The sequence below is a fragment of the Fringilla coelebs genome (assembly GCF_963513975.1).
Source record: "Fringilla coelebs genome assembly, chromosome: 3".
NCBI classification, from domain to species: Eukaryota; Metazoa; Chordata; class Aves; order Passeriformes; family Fringillidae; genus Fringilla; species Fringilla coelebs.
The window spans coordinates 74,263,231-74,279,725 of NC_140030.1; the positions used below are offsets into that span (position 1 = coordinate 74,263,231).

General features: G+C 41.2%; 1 protein-coding gene across 1 annotated transcript; it reads right to left on the reverse strand.

The window, feature by feature from the left end:
• Positions 1-3,373: 3,373 nt before the first annotated feature.
• On the reverse strand, positions 3,374-9,414 carry LOC311151551 (sulfotransferase 6B1-like; the record flags this gene model as incomplete). The annotated part of the gene is made up of 7 exons (XM_084202078.1): positions 9,184-9,414; positions 7,593-7,729; positions 6,836-6,925; positions 6,067-6,193; positions 5,218-5,312; positions 4,439-4,595; positions 3,374-3,504 (listed from the first exon to the last, which is right to left on the reverse strand). Exons 1-7 carry the CDS (start codon positions 9,383-9,385, stop codon positions 3,374-3,376), a joined length of 939 nt encoding a protein of 312 aa, XP_084058204.1. The 5' UTR covers positions 9,386-9,414.
• Positions 9,415-16,495: the final 7,081 nt, after the last annotated feature.

Consider the following 16,495-nt stretch of genomic DNA (forward strand, 5'->3'; position numbering starts at 1 on the left):
ATAGTAGCTGGTATGGAGCTATGTGTTGAATGTGCGCTGAAAACAATGTTGGTAACACAGAGATGTTTGAGTCATTGCTCAGCAGTAATTACAGTGTCAGGGCCTCCTCTGATTCTCACACTGAGCTGCCAGAGAGGAGCTTGCAGGTGCACAAGAAATTCAGAGGGGACACAGATGGGACAGCTGACCCTAACTGACTCAAGGACTATTCTATTCCATATGGAGTCATGCTCAGCAATAAAATCTGAGGGAAGAAGAAGGAAAGAGATGCTGAGAGCTAAGGCACTTGTCTTGCCATGTCACCATCATGGGTGATGGAGCCCTGGACACAGCAGAACATTTGAGTGCTCGGAGGATAGAATGAATTCCTTCCTTTGCTTGGCTTGCACACATAGCTCTTGCTTTACATATTTAACTTTCTTTATTTCCACCATGACTGCTCTCACTCTGTTTCCCTCCCCCATCCCCTTGCAGGTGAAAGAGTGAGTGGTCCTGTGGAACCACTGATCTGAGCTGTGAGTTGCCAGCTGAGGGTAAATCACAGCCCAGGTTAATAATAAACAAGGGTGTGCCCAAGGTCAACAGGGGCAGAGCTGTTCAGCAGACACTGTGGAGTGCTGCCCTGCATGCTTCAGGGTCACATCACATCCCTTGGCAGAAGCAGAAGCAGAAGCAGAAGCAGACCTCTATTGCTCTTTTCAGCTCCTTCCCACTTCTCTCCTTTTTCCTTACCACACACTACTCCAGAAATGGATGCACATCCCAGGATGAAGGTTCCTTACAGGCAATGGCTCTGTCCTGCATCCAGTCACTGTAAGGCAATGTCCAGAGCTGAGGACAGGTATCAACTAAACCAGATTTCTCATAGTGACATACTCACATCTGAGAATTTTATGTCATTAAATCTGACAGGAGGGTCACTTGCATGTGAAGTTTCAGTGCATTAGTGGTAATCAAATTCTACTTGTACTGTTTCACTTCCTTTGCTCTCTCCTTATGTCCATAATTTACTCTTTGGGTGAAATTGTTTCTTATGGGGCTGTAATTTGTATTCTAGGTGACACCTTTTTAAAAGGTAAGCAGTGCTGAGATTGTGAAATGGCTATCTCCACTGGTCATCCCCATGGAGACAGGCAATACAGGAAGGTGAACTGCCCTGTGAAGGGGCCTTTCACTCTCTTTCCTGCCCTTGAATACAGTATAGGTCTTTTTCACTACCCATATATTAAGCCCTTGTATTACATCCTTGTCTCTTTCTTTATAAATGGATTTTAGATATAGATTAATTAATTATGCAGAATTATCAAATGAAGATTGTACCTACAAGACTTGGAAGACTGGTCAAAATTACCTACAAAGTCTAATTTAAAATTATTTTCCTGGTCTCACTTAATGCAGAACCATCAAAATAGATCATTTCATTGGAGATACTTTCTCTATTGGAACGGTTTTACTCTTAAAAGTTGAAGACACAGTTCATATATTACGCCTTCTGTAAGCTTTGTGTTGTTATTCTTTTCAACTCTTTGTCCATGAGTTAAGTATGAATTGCAGAGGAAAATTTCTTTCTGATTTCCAGTGCTACAGAGTAAGGGCATCAAGAAATTATCTTTTTTTTTTTCCTTTAGGCTAGCTGCCTTAGAGATTTTCTTTGGAGCCAGCTGCCTGAATCCTGAGGGAGCCAGATCACTATAATCCCTCAGCATGAAATGTAGCAACCTGTCCCCTGAGACACTGGGCACACAGGTGCCTCCAGCTCCTTCAACCCTTAGACTCTGCCCTCTGCTCATGAGCAGGGTCTCCAGTGCTGTCACAGCCATCTGTCTGTCTGCTCAGGAGCTGCACACAAGGGGGGCAGAGCAGCCCCGTCTCTCTGGAGAGGCTCGGGGCAGCAGGGATCCTGAGTATGCCAGCAATCCAAGTCCCAGTCCCAGCACTGTCTGCCCAGCAGCCAAAGTGTCTTGGGCTGTGCCGCTCAATGACTCTGGGACAGCCCCTGAGGTCCTCTGGGCCAACTCTCAGCTGCTCAGTTGGCCACAGGAAGTTTTGCCTTGGATGGAAATGCTGCTATCAGGAGCATCTGCAGTGCACCATAAAGGGGAGATGCACCTGAATGGAAGACTCACCCCAACTTTGCTTAGGAAATGGACTGGGCAAAGGACATCAGGTGGAAGGTGGGTTAATACATTTTTTCTGGTTTATTCATTCTCTTTAAAGGGAACCAATACAAATACAATATAACCATAATTTTCAGTGGAAATTTCTCTTTTTAGGCATCATAGGCAACAAAATGGACTAGACTGAAAAGAAAGATACTTTTCTTTTTCCTTTTTCTTTTGACAGTTGGTAAGAACCTAAAAGTAATAAATTTGTTGAGTCACTGCTGTTGCGTCAGTCAATTATGTCTTGCATTCAAAACAGATTCCCAAGTTTTTCTGAATTGATTCTCAAACTCACTGGCCTCATCTCTGCTTACTTTTCACTCCCTCCAAATGTCACTCATCCATTAAGTTTCCTTGCCTACTTCATTTGGCATGCTTGCCTTATCCATCCTTCCTTCTTCCACCTCCTTACACCACCCTGAATGCAATGGCCCACAGAGTATCTCCAGTTGAGCAAAACACATGAGGTGTTACTGCTCTGAACAGCTCTGTCCTTCAGAGTGAGATTGTAAAGGGCACAAAGGGACTGAACTCAATCCTTGGGATCACACAAGAGAGGATAAAACTACAAGAACAGGTCATGGTCTCTTCCAGCCTGGGCTGCTCTGTGATCCTTCAAAAAGCAGTGCCTCTGAATGAATCTTGCCGGTTAACTTCAGCCCATATTCTGAAATCCATTTCAATATTTTGCATTCAGAGAGATGAAAAACCCTAAGAACTGAGTCATATTCCCCTTCTCTCTGCTTTCTCTAGCTTTGATTTAGAATGTGCTTAATCCATGGAAGATCTCCTTTGACATTAGGCTTCTGTCATATCCCTATTTTTGCTAATGATACTTTCTGTGAAGGTGTTGCCTGATTTGAAACATTTTTGAAGAAAAAACTAATCTGCATACTAAATAATTAGAAATTGTCTAGAAGGATGGAATTTGTCTAAAAAGAAAAGGGGCATTTACTTCCAGGTGACAGCTAGAACAGGGCTGCTGTGATTATGCAAAGATGATTAGTTGAAATGAGTGTAGCAAATGAGTGTAGACTGAGGTCTCGCCATAAAACAAAAGGCTCATCACTGTCACTGAAAAGGCTGCTGCAATGACTCCTACATTAATTCTAAGATGCATGGATCATTTGATCTAGATTTCCAGGGTCTAGCATTCTGATGACCCGAATCTGCCTTGCAAAGTTCTTTTTCTAACCACATTTCACTTCTCTTCAGGCTTTGCAGTACAATTCATACTTCAACCTTTTCCCAAGTTTTGTTCCTGCTATATGTTCTTCAAATGCTTTGTCCATTTTCTCATTCTGATCTTCATTGAAGAGATTCTTCCAGTCACTTACACCACCTTCAAAAAAGCAGGAACAAACTCTTGAAAACCAAGACATTTCATTTTTTATTCTATAGAGCTGTCATTTTATTGCATTGTGCACTAAATCATGTTCATCCATTTTTCAGATGAATCATTTTTTTACACCAATATAATTTTGTGAAATCAGTGGGGTTATATATATGTCAATAAACTTCTGCTATAAAGCAAAAAGAACACACTGTACTTTAGGTGACTGTGTTCAAAACCACAGCCTAAAATCCTGTTTCCCTCCATCTCTCTCCTCTAGTCTGTTATGATGGGCACAGTGGAAGATCATGAAGAATTGATTAAGAATCATCTGCCAGGAGGAAGAGCTGAGTTTCTGCTCCTTTGGCAGCTTCAGTTTTTATCCAGTTCCTTTTTTAAAATAAAATGACGAAATAGATTGTGACAACAACCAGGTTGCCCTTCTCATGTCCATGTCCCCACACTACACTGCAACGGTTACTCCCTTCTGTTCCCTCTCTTGTGTCCACCTGGATTCTTGCTGGCTTGGCTTACTTCTCATGTGTAAGAGGGAACAGGCATTTGGCAGTGGCCATCTCAGGTGATTCCCATGCTCTCCTCCAAAGTGTGGTCACACCACTCAGGCTGAGTTTGGCCCTGTGCTGCCAGCTCCAAAGGCTGGGCACTTGGTGATCCAGGCACAGAGGTGGAGAGGAATTCAGACACATGACAGTTCCTCCTTCCTGACAGCCATCTGTGAGCTGCCATGAGTGGCCCTGCTGTGAGAGCCTTGCTGGGTATCTCCCTCACCACTTCTCCCTGAATAGTCTTCTCAAGCAAAGCAGTGATCACCTGCTTGATACTAACTTCCAATTCTAAAGTGAGTGTAGGAAAAGAGCCAAAGGATGGCCCAAGTTCCAGAGAGTGGGACATTTCTACCTCTGAGCCCCTTGGAGCTTCCTACCTTTGCGAAAGAGAACATTGCCAACTGACCCATGGGTCTTTTCTGAGTTTTTCTTCATAGACTGGAAGCTGCTCCTCTCTACCACCAGCTGGAGCTGTTCCTCAGTCAGGGTAATTCCAAGGAATGTAGCTATGTTTTTCACACCCTGGGAAGGATTCTGGAAAGAGGAAGGTAACATAAGGCATGACTTTCAAACAAATGGCTCTGCTTTCCAAGGTGTTTACCCTTCCCTCTATCTCTCTGCTGGCTGCATCATAGGGTATTCATAGAGTTCCCAAGTACTGGGGTGGGTCATAGTACTTCTCCTTAATTATTTTGGAGGAGATATGAGCTGCCTTCCTGTAGGTTACAAAAAATTATATATGATTTACAGGTAGCAAAATCTACTGCTGAAAACACAAAAGCTCCACCCCAAGGATTGATTACTGTTGATCATGCTTTATAATTATTTGGGTTATTCACAGAATTTGCAGGATGTGTAGGTTGGAGACCCCTTAAAGATCATCAAGTCCAACCCATGCTCTACCACCTCAACTAAACCATGGCGTCGAGTGCCATACCCAGTCTTAGAGATAAATAAAATACAGGAATCATTTTCACAAGCAAAATTTTAAGAGGGTCTTTAAATTTGAATTTCACCTCTTCTTCCTTTAAAACAGATTCTTAAAACAAGAATGTGTCTCACACACCTTGGATACCCTGAGTGTATAATGGTGTATTGATTCAGGAAAAAAATGTCCCTTGAGGTATAAAGTATTTGTAATTATTGATAACCTTACCTCCTTCAACTCTTCATATGTTATTGTCATAATATTTTCTTTGTCAGCATATTTGTTCCATTCAGAAAGGTATTTAAAATAGCATCCCCAGGCCACTAAATAAAATAAAATGCATCTAAGATGAAGTATAAATTAAGATTACACAAGATTTGCTCAGGGCATTATTAATCATGTCTCTGGCAGAGTTTACAGCCTTCGGTGGGAATTATCGGTTTTGCTCGAGACTCAGGCATATGGTACCATTGGTAAGTCAGAAAAATAAAACTTGGTAGCATTTCAAGACAGCTTTGAGTTCACCAAAAATGCTATCACCTTGCCGACCACCTTGTAAGATTCCCTTAATCCAGTCTAAAACCTTGTTGAAAACCCCCTTCTGCTGACCATGTGCTACCCAAAATTCATAACTTTAATCTCGTTCTATTACTTTCTCTCTTTTTTAATGCATTAGAATTAGTCCCCCTTTTAATGCACTAGGCTTAGTCCAGAAAATTCCTTCCATGCAATTAGGAATGGAAGTGATTTTATAGCTCCATGAACACCAGATGATGGACATAGGAGAGTAAGGGGTAAAGGGGACCCAAGACAGAAATAAAGAAGAACTGCTTCTTCCAGGGAAATTCCCATTTTTACAAATTTAAAAAGCCTGTGGAAGGACAGTTTGACAAATATTGATCCTCAAGCAGTAAGACAAGCATGGAAAAATTCAGTTCAGATTTCTAATTCTCTGTCGTTAGTCTCTCCTTTTGCACTGTAAACCAAAAAGTCCTGGTGAAGCTGATTTACCAAAGAGCAAGGGTAAACAAAGACAAATCATTGGATAATTGACACAGGCAAAAAAATATACTGTACTTTTCTTTGTCATGAAATCTGTGAAGAAATCATCCCAAGTCTCATAGGAGGGAAGAACAGCCAGGCCATTGGAAAAATGGTAGAATGATGTAGCAACATCCTTTGGATTACGAATCAGTAACAATATCTAGAGAAAAATTTATAGAGAAAGACATAGCAGACTACAGCATTAAAAAAAGAAATCACAATAATATACTTTAACTGCAGCTGGGGATTTCTAATACCTTGTGTGCTCCTTGCAGAAGTAGCAATTTCATTCCCAATTCTGAAGATGCAGCATTTAACTTTGCTTTGGAACCATGAGAAGATGGTTGCCTAGAATTACTACCTTTTACAGATTAACCAAATTATGAATTCAGAATCTAAGTATGTTTTGATCAATACGAGCATAGGTCATCTTTTAAGTGGCAGGGAAAATTTGCAAAAATACAAATTCTCCTTGAAATGTGACACATTGAAGCCCTCCCTTGCAACAATGCCTTAAAATTCCTCCCATAGGAAATCCCATCAAAATCCATTTTGTCTCTGGGGGATGTGTTCAAGCCCTGCCACTCTTTCATGGAAACTGTCCCAAAGGGGCCAATAAGGACAAACTGTGGTTCAGTCAGATGAATGGCAGTACTTAAACAGTCATGTAGAAATGGCCAGGCTAAACATCTAAGTAGAAGAGTGATTCTGATAATTGCCAGGAAAGTACTACAGTGGCTCTTTAAAAAAAAAACAAAATCTGTTGAAGTGTTTTCTTGAATGCATTAAAATCAGCACTCACCTTGGCATTGTTTTGAAAGATGGATTTGGGAAGATTTTCAGGACGGAGATAAGTAACCATAAATCTTGGAGAAGGTAATTTGGTCATTCGCTTGAAGTATCGGAAGGAGGAAAGTGGACAGTTCAGTTACTGCAAGTGTTCTTTTCATTAACCTATGCTAAAATAGTGCCCTGATGAACTTATCTACAGTTATTGGCTGATTGAAGTGGGTTTTTTGATTTTTTAATGAGTGTTGCCGTGGGATATTAGTGGGCTGCTCTGAGTCGGTCCAATCTTCAAAAGCCCATTAGCAACTGGAAAAAGGACTATCCACTCTTAGTTCTCTTCAGTGAAAATTCTCTTCAGTTCTGTTATATAAGAGATCAAATCTAGAGGTAGGGTACACATTAGCTATCTGTGAAAACTGAAGCATCTCAAGGACTAAGAGAGAGGATAAGGAGGAAGAGCTAGTACAAGAGACAAATGCTAATATTACATGATTTGACACTTCATGAAGTTTTTCTTAAATACAAAAGATGCTGTCTTGAATTTCTGAACTTCTTATGTATCTCATGGGTATGTCCTCCTCTCAGGCCCAATGAACTATTTATTTAATTGTATGTGCTCAGTATCTGACAATCCAGATGAAATTACTCCTGACCAGATGCCCCATAAAGAGTGGTCAAATTCTTATGAAACAAGGGAATAGTTCAAACTACATAGATTCAGTATTTGAAGCACATAATGTTGATCATTTCCATACATATTCTGTTCCCACCTCGTATTTTTCCACATCTCCAATTTCAAGGCAGGGGAACTCTTCTTCTTCAGCATTCCCACTGCTTTCGCTACCTGGTGTTTTCTTTTGAGATATGGCTATCAGGTCAGTTAGGATTTGACTCAGCCAGTTAGTGCCTGAAAGAAGAATAATACAGAAGTGTTTGTAAAACTTTTAGAATGGACAGAAATGGATTTACCAGGGAAGTCAAGAGGTGGTAGTACTGCCAGGTGAACTCACCTGGTCTCCTTTCATGTCCTGCAATCACAGCTGACTGTCTGGTCAATAGCCACCCAGGACCCTAACTTTGTTCCTTGTAAGGACACATTTCTCCAACTTGAACAGTTCAGAACACCATAAATTAACTTGTATATCGTAAACTAACTGATCAGGGAGAAGAACCACTGACATTCAACTAGGAAAACTTGCCTTAATGTAATGAATTTTACTGTGACACATAGAAGGCAGATTGGGGTGGTGAACCTGTACTTTAAAACCTAATGTATTAAATGTTTTCTGTTGTGCTGGATTATCTTTGGAAGAACGATGGGTCACAGTACTTCAAGACAGGAGCAGAACTACATCTGAAAATTGTGCATTCCTTTTCTGTAACAACAGGAAAACCTCTCTGAAGTGACATTTCCTAGACACACTTGTTATCTTTTTCTTCAAAAGATAACAGAGACTGCATAGATCTCCCATCTCTGATTTATCGTGTCCTGACTTCTGGACACTGGGTGCCTACATCCTTCTCACTGCAATCTTAACAAGTGCATTCCAGTGCATAACATTTCTTCAAAAAGAAAATACAATAAAATGTATAAAGTTCACAATCCTGTCAGCTCTGACTAACCACTGTAAGGCAGTGTGAACCAATTGCTGGAAGAGAGAAGCAGCTACAATAAAGTGTATATGAGGCACATCTAATCCAGACCTTTGGCTTTCATGTGGGCCAGTGCTTTGAGGCAGATTGAGGAAATACATAGGGTAAACTTGCAATCCTAGCAAGGATGTCCTCTTGATTTTCCTTAAAGAAAAATTAAAGAACAGTGCAATCACTTCAAGGACGACAAAAATATTTTTGATAGCTATTTCCTGACGTCTATGTGAAATAATTAAAGGATATGGAAGATACCATTTGAAGGTACCAGAGGCTCCATTGTAAAAATATAAATCTCTTCACTTTACAAACATAAACCTGGGAGCAGATCGTGGAATATCAAGAGCTCTAGTTGCCTCTTTTTACAGGTGTAAAAAAACCTGTATTTTGATTCTCTCCAATTTGTGATTCTCTCCAATTTCTCTTCATAACTATGAAAAGTAAAAATAACAAAAAACTTTAGATGCTATAAAAAAGAAATTCAGAATGCTTTTCACAGTCCTTTGGAGAATTTCCCATATCAAATATTCATCATTTATTTCTTCTGCTTTTTGAGAATTAAATCGGTTTTACAAAATTTGGTGAACATTCTAAATACAATTATTTCGCATAATATCATATGATGTATCATAAATATTTCATATATTTAGCACAAACCTTGTTACTTGCTATTACAGAACCTTGTTTAGAAAAAAATTAAAATATATTCACCAGATTTAGGGTATCCTGCCAAAATTACATCATCACTTCTGGCTTCAAAGGACTCCAAGGCTTTGAATGTTTCCGGAAAGCAAAAAGTGGTAGGGTAGAGAGTTCCCTTGTAAGAAAAGAGGAGTTCATCACGACGCATGGAGTTGGCAGCTGCAAATGCCTCATCTATCAAGCTATTTAATGTTTTCCCGGTCTTCTCCATTCTTCGTCTCTCTCTCACACACGCTCTGTCACAGTGTAAAATCCTGTGTAGAAGAATGAAACACACAGCTTGTCCTTTAATAGGTGCTTGGTTTGTTGTTCTTTTTTTTTTTTTTTGTTGACCGTATGAATAATAATTTACCTCTTTCTGAGCCTGTGAAGATAAATGAAGCTCCTGTCATGTATGTTACATAATATGAACCTTTGAAATCAATAGTGGTTGAACATAAATGAACAAGAGATGCAGCCAAATGCAATTGCGTTCTAGAAGAAAGGGCTTAGATAATTTCTAAACATCATGCCAAAAATTCTGTGATTACAACACAAAGTTTATAAAAAGAATATAAAAAAATTGAATTAAATGAATTGCAGGTTGAAATTAAATTCCTCAGTCAAAATCCTCAAGGGCAGTTCATCTCTTTCCAGTACTCACTGCTGGAATTTTCATTTTTTTCTTTTTTATATCACTCACCAGAGTTAGAGAAAATGTGTTGGGATTGGGAGAGAAAATGTTCAGTGCACTAGAGACAGAGCTGAGGAGAGTCCTGTGAGGGGGGCTGGCTCCCTGCAGCTGGTGCCAAGGAGGCCACAGGGGCACAGGCACTCTTGGACCGCTCATCAGACTGCACTACAGAGGTCTGTTCTTCTGGTGGTGACACGAAAATTACTCATTTCTGCATTTCTTTGGTGAGCTCAATCATTGTTTAACAACTGATCAGTGCTTAGGGAGTTGGTAATAGTACAACCACAGCTACAGCGAGTCATGTTTATCATGCACTTCAGATGATGAGCTCCTGACTGCACTGACCCCAGGAAAGGAACTGCCTTTAGACTCAGGTTCAATATTTAAGTATCTGGCAAAGGACAGGTGGGTCACAGAAAATGAGAAAATAATACTTCCCCACAATTTCTGCCCAGAATTTACATGCCATCCTTTCTTATCTCCCTCTCCTGACTGCTGCCTGCTGGGCACGGGAAGGAAGGGGACCAGCAACTACACACCTGCATGCTTCTGCTATTTACTCTCCTTGAGGGATGCAAGCCTGGTCCCTGAGCCATAATGCAGTGTTTATGGGATGATCTAGCCCTACGTTTTTACATCTACTTTTTCCAGTCCATACAAAATCCTTTGTTTTTCCCTTCTTCTCTGTTTTACCTTTAAAAGAGTGTCAGCATAGAAGGACTACCTATGTACAGGCATAATCTGAAACCAGTGGATATCAGTGGAAACCAGTGGATATCACATGGCCTGATCCATTTGATGAGTGACGTGTGCCAAAGGGCACAAAGCTGGCACCACCTGCACCAAGATTTCACTGACATCAGCTAAAAAAGGCTCTCCTATGAAGTAGCACATTTGGTGATTCTTGATGGCAAACTAGCCACCCTATGAAAACAAAAAGCAGCTTACTTAATTTATCTTCATTATCTTCCCTGGGCATTAAACTGTCAGAGACTGAAGATAAGAAAATGTATGTACTTGGTATTTTTACCTGCTGGCAAAAAAAACAGTTGTGGCAATCCTCCCTAAGGGTAGAAAAAGATGGAAAATGATCTGTAAGTATTCGTGTCATTTCATGCAATAGCATAGCATTGGAGTTGAGTTTCCAAAATTATACTGGATTTCCAGTGTATTTTTGCAAGAAAGGGCAGTCAGACCAATTATTCCTGGGAAGCATATTTTATTCTTAGGAACTACAAACAAAAAGCCAATTCCTGTATTTGTGGAGAAAAGTATGATTAGAAGACATAAGTCATGAGTGGTTATTTTGAGGGCAGTTTTATTCCTTGACAAAAAAAAGAAGCAGGATGAAGATTTAGCAATGTGAGCCTTTGATACAGCCACCTGCCACATGAGCTGAGAGATGGGAGGAAAAGTGCCTAGCCCCACCCATGGGATACAAGTCCCTCTGAACCTGCTGAATAGTGAACCCAGAGACTGACAAGAAAGCATCACTTGATTCAAAATTTCTAAGAAGCAGCATTCCAAATACAGGGATTAAAAACAGATTAAAGGATTTGATTCTGTCCAGATTAATGGTATTTGTTGTTCACGCCACTACAGTTCTTCTGAAGGCTTCTGACTTCCCACGCTGGACCAGATCTGGTCATGGAGTTTTGCAGAAGGAGGCTGGAGACATTTCTGTGATAGCTACAGGACAGTGCCAGCTGGCCCTTACATAGTGCACTGTTCTGCTCATGCAGCTCCATTGCCTGTGAAATGAAACAGCGACCAAGAATGAAAGCTTCAAAACATGCGCTCCCAAGTGCTAAATAGGTAGAGGTATGTTTTTATGTTTATTTCTATGATCTGTATTTATCTCAGTAAACTCTGGAGAAGGCCTCCATAAATTACTCCTCTAAAATTACCCACCGTGTCTTTAGATAGTTCATTAAAATTGGTCCATTCAAGAAAGTACCTTAAAATTCCCCTGATCATTCATCTGCAACCACAATAACAACAACAAGAAGGAAAAGAGTGCAAGGGTAGTGAGATGCAGATGCCCTGGGCTTCTGTGAATGAGCCATGAAAAGCAGGGCTTAAAGTGGAATTTGCTCTACAATGGAAATGTCATAAGTAGCATTATTCCCCTTTGAATAATTTCATGTGGATCTGATCAGAGGAGATTCAAAGCCTTCACACAGAGCCCAGGGTGGTAGGATGGCTTAGGTTACGTGGCAAAAGCTGTCTGCACACAAACAAAGGAGCACAGCAGAGCAATAAAGGGGGAAACACTACCCTGCCCAGACAGTCCCATGATATCGGCTCATACAAGGCCTGTCTCCACAAGCTCAGAGGAGCTCAGGCAGAGTTGGAATGCAAGTTAAGGACTCTTAAAAAGGGACAGGACCCTGTCCAGGACCCTTCTATGGCTGTTCCAGGACAGCTTCACACCCAGTGTCCTGGTGGGAAGACGACCCATCAAAATGTTTGGTGCAGGAGAACTTTTGAAGACTGGCAGGAGCTGTCGTCTTGGGCTATAGACACAGAAAGAAGCACAGAGGAACAATCTTTTGTGATTGCACATGACTTATTATGTCAAGGTTCCATGACAGGTATGAAGTAACTGCCACAAAAAAATTATGTACCAGCCTGCACGATACTACTAATGTTGACTTTACAATATAGAAAGTACTGAAACTGAGATGAAAAATAACTAATCCTCAGTACCAGATCGGGGTGGATTTTCGTGTCTTCTATAAATGACTCTTTGGGTCAGAGAACTAATGTGTTGTAAAATTTTCTAGGATTCTCCTTCAGCTTTTCTTTTCCTCTTGAATATTTTTCATGCTGGTCACTTTCAATTCTTTTTCATGCTGGTCACTTTCCCTGACTGCATCAAAGCATGTCACAACATCAGATTACTCCACTCTAGATTATCCACAGAAGCATACCTTGCTCTTTCCTCTACCCAGAATTTCCCTGCTTATCTCATATATCCCAGGATCCCCAAATTCTAGATGCTGAAATGTCTCCAGCTTCTCATCAGCATTTATTCTCTCTTTCATTTCCTCTTCTGTAGATTTGGCATCTGCCAACTCCTTCACCATTTGTTCAAGCTGGGAAAGGATAAAGACACCACTTGGACATCTATTCCACTTCACTTTTTCATGCAAACCTGGCTGATGTAAATCCTGTCAAATTGGTTTCAAGTGAACCAGTTTGGCTCAATGTTGTACTTTAATCTTTCAAAAAGTGTGTGTGCTGGTTTTCACTGCAATGCAACTAATTTTCCCCATAGTAGCTGGTATGGAGCTATGTGTTGAATGTGTGCTGAAAACAATGTTGGTAACACAGAGATGTTTGAGTCATTGCTCGGCAGTAATTACACAGTGTCAGGGCCTCCTCTGATTCTCACACTGAGCTGCCAGAGAGGAGCTTGCAGGTGCACAAGAAATTCAGAGGGGACACAGATGAGACAGCTGACCCCAACTGATCCAAGGACTATTCTATTCCATATGGAGTCATGCTCAGCAATAAAATCTGAGGGAAGAAGAAGGAAAGAGATGCTGAGAGCTAAGGCACTTGTCTTGCCATGTCACCATCATGGGTGATGGAGCCCTGGACACAGCAGAACATTTGACTGCTGGGAGGATAGAATGAATTCCTTCCTTTGCTTGGCTTGCACACATAGCTCTTGCTTTATGTATTTAACTTTCTTTATTTCCACCATGACTGCTCTCACTCTGTTTCCTTCCCCCATCCCCTTGCAGGTGAAAGAGTGAGTGGTCCTGTGGGGCCACTGAGATGAGCTGTGAATTGCAACGGAGGGTAAATCACAGCCCAGGTTAATAATAAACAAGGGTGTGCCCAAGGTCAACAGGGGCAGAGCTGTTCAGCAGACACTGTGGAGTGCTGCCCTGCATGCTTCAGGGTCACATCACATCCCTTGGCAGAAGCAGAAGCAGAAGCAGAAGCAGACCTCTATTGCTCTTTTCAGCTCCTTCCCACTTCTCTCCTTTTTCGTTACCACACACTACTCCAGAAATGGATGCACATCCCCGGATGAAGGTTCCTTACAGGCAATGGCTCTGTCCTGCATCCAGTCACTGTAAGGCAATGTCCAGAGCTGAGGACAGGTATCAACTAAACCAGATTTCTCATGGTGACATACTCACATCTGAGAATTTTATGTCATTAAATCTGACAGGAGGGTCACTTGCATGTGAAGTTTTAGTGCATTAGCAGGAATCAAATTCTACTTGCGCTATTTCACTTCCTTTGCTCTCTCCTTATGTCCATAATTTACTCTTTGGGTGAAATTGTTTCTTATGGGGCTGTAATTTGTATTCTAGGTGACACCTTTTAAAAGGTAAGCAGTGCTGAGATTGTGAAATGGCTATCTCCACTGGTCATCCCAATGGAGACAGGCAATACAGGAAGGTGAATTGCCCTGTGAAGGGGCCTTTCACTCTCTTTCCTGCCCTTGAATACAGTATAAGTCTTGTTCACTACCCATATATTGGGCCCTTGTATCACATCCTTGTCTCATTCTTTATAAATGTATGTTAGATACAGATTAATTAATTATGCAGAATTATCAAATGAAAATTATACCTACGAGACTTGGAAGATTGGTAAAAATTACATACAAAGACTAATTTAACATTATTTTTCTGGTCTCCCAAAATGCAGAACCATCAAAATAGACCATTTTATTGGAAATACTTTCTTTATCACCGCTGTTTTACACTTAAAAGTTGAAGACACAGTTTATATATTGTGCTTTCTGTAAGTTTTGTTTAGATATTCTTTTCAGCTCTTTGTCCATGAGTTAAGTATGAATTGCAGAGGAAAATTTCTTTCTGATTTCCAGTGCTACAGAGTAAGGGCATCAAGAAATTATCTTTTTTTTTTTCCTTTAGGCCAGCTGCCTTAGAAATTTTCTTTGGAGCCAGCTGCCTGAATCCTGAGGGAGCCAGATCACTATAATCCCTCAGCATGAAATGCAGCAACCTGTCCCCTGAGACACTGGGCACACAGGTGCCTCCAGCTCCTTCAACCCTTAGACTCTGCCCTCTGCTCATGAGCAGGGTCTCCAGTGCTGTCACAGCCATCTGTCTGTCTGCTCAGGAGCTGCACACAAGGGGGGCAGAGCAGCCCCGTCTCTCTGGAGAGGCTCGGGGCAGCAGGGATCCTGAGTATGCCAGCAATCCAAGTCCCAGTCCCAGCACTGTCTGCCCAGCAGCCAAAGTGTCTTGGGCTGTGCCGCTCAATGACTCTGGGACAGCCCCTGAGGTCCTCTGGGCCAACTCTCAGCTGCTCAGTTGGCCACAGGAAGTTTTGCCTTGGATGGAAATGCTGCTATCAGGAGCATCTGCAGTGCACCATAAAGGGGAGATGCACCTGAATGGAAGACTCACCCCAACTTTGCTTAAGAAATGGACTGGGCAAAGGACATGAGGTGGAAGGTGGGTTAATACATTTTTTCTGGTTTATTCATTCTCTTTAAAAGGAACCAATACAAATACAATATAACCATAATTTTCAGTGGAAATTTCTCTTTTTAGGCATCATAGGCAACAAAATGGATTAGACTGAAAAGAAAGATACTTTTCTTTTTCCTTTTTCTTTTGACAGTTGGTAAGAACCTGAATGTAATAAATTTTGTGAGCCACTGCTGTTGCGTCAGTCAATTATGTCGTGCATTCAGAACAGATTCCCAAGTTTTTCTGAATTGATTCTCACACTCACTGGCCTCAACTCTGCTTACTTTTCACTCCCTCCAAATGTCACTCATCCATTAAGTTTCCTTGCCTACTTCATTTGGCATGCTTGCCTTATCCATCCTTCCTTCTTCCACCTCCTTACACCACCCTGAATGCAATGGCCCACAGAGTATCTCCAATTGAGCAAAACACATGAGGTGTTACTGCTCTGAACAGCTCTGTCCTTCAGAGTGAGATTGTAAAGGGCACAAAGGGACTGAACTCAATCCTTGGGATCACACAAGAGAGGATAAAACTACAAGAACAGGTCATGGTCTCTTCCAGCCTGGGCTGCTCTGTGATTCCATGCAAAGCAGTGCCAGTGAGTAAATCTTGCCGGTTAGCTCCAGCCCATATTCTGAAATCCATTTCAATATTTTGCATTCAGAGAGATGGAAAGCCCTAAGAACTCTGAGCCATATTCACCTTCTCTCTGCTTTCTCTAGCTTTGATTTAGAATGTGCTTAATCCATGGAAGATCTTTGACATTAGGCTTCTGTCATATCCCTATTTTTGCTAGTGATACTTTCTGTGAAAATGTTGCCTGATATGAGATATTTTTGAAGAAAAAACTAATCTGCATACTAAATAATTAGAAATTGTCTAGAAGGATGGAATTTGTCTAAAAAGAAAAGGGGCATTTACTTCCAGGTGACAGCTAGAACAGGGCTGCTGTGATTATGCAAAGATGATTAGTTGAAATGAGTGTAGCAAATGAGTGTAGACTGAGGTCTCACCATAAAACAAAAGGCTCATCACTGTCACTGTAAAGGCTGCTGCAATGACTCTTACAGTAGTTCTAAGGTTCATGGATCATTTGATCTAGATTTCCAGGGTATTGCATTCTGATGACCCGAGTCTGCCTTGCAAAGTTCTTGTTCTAACCACATTTCATTTCTCT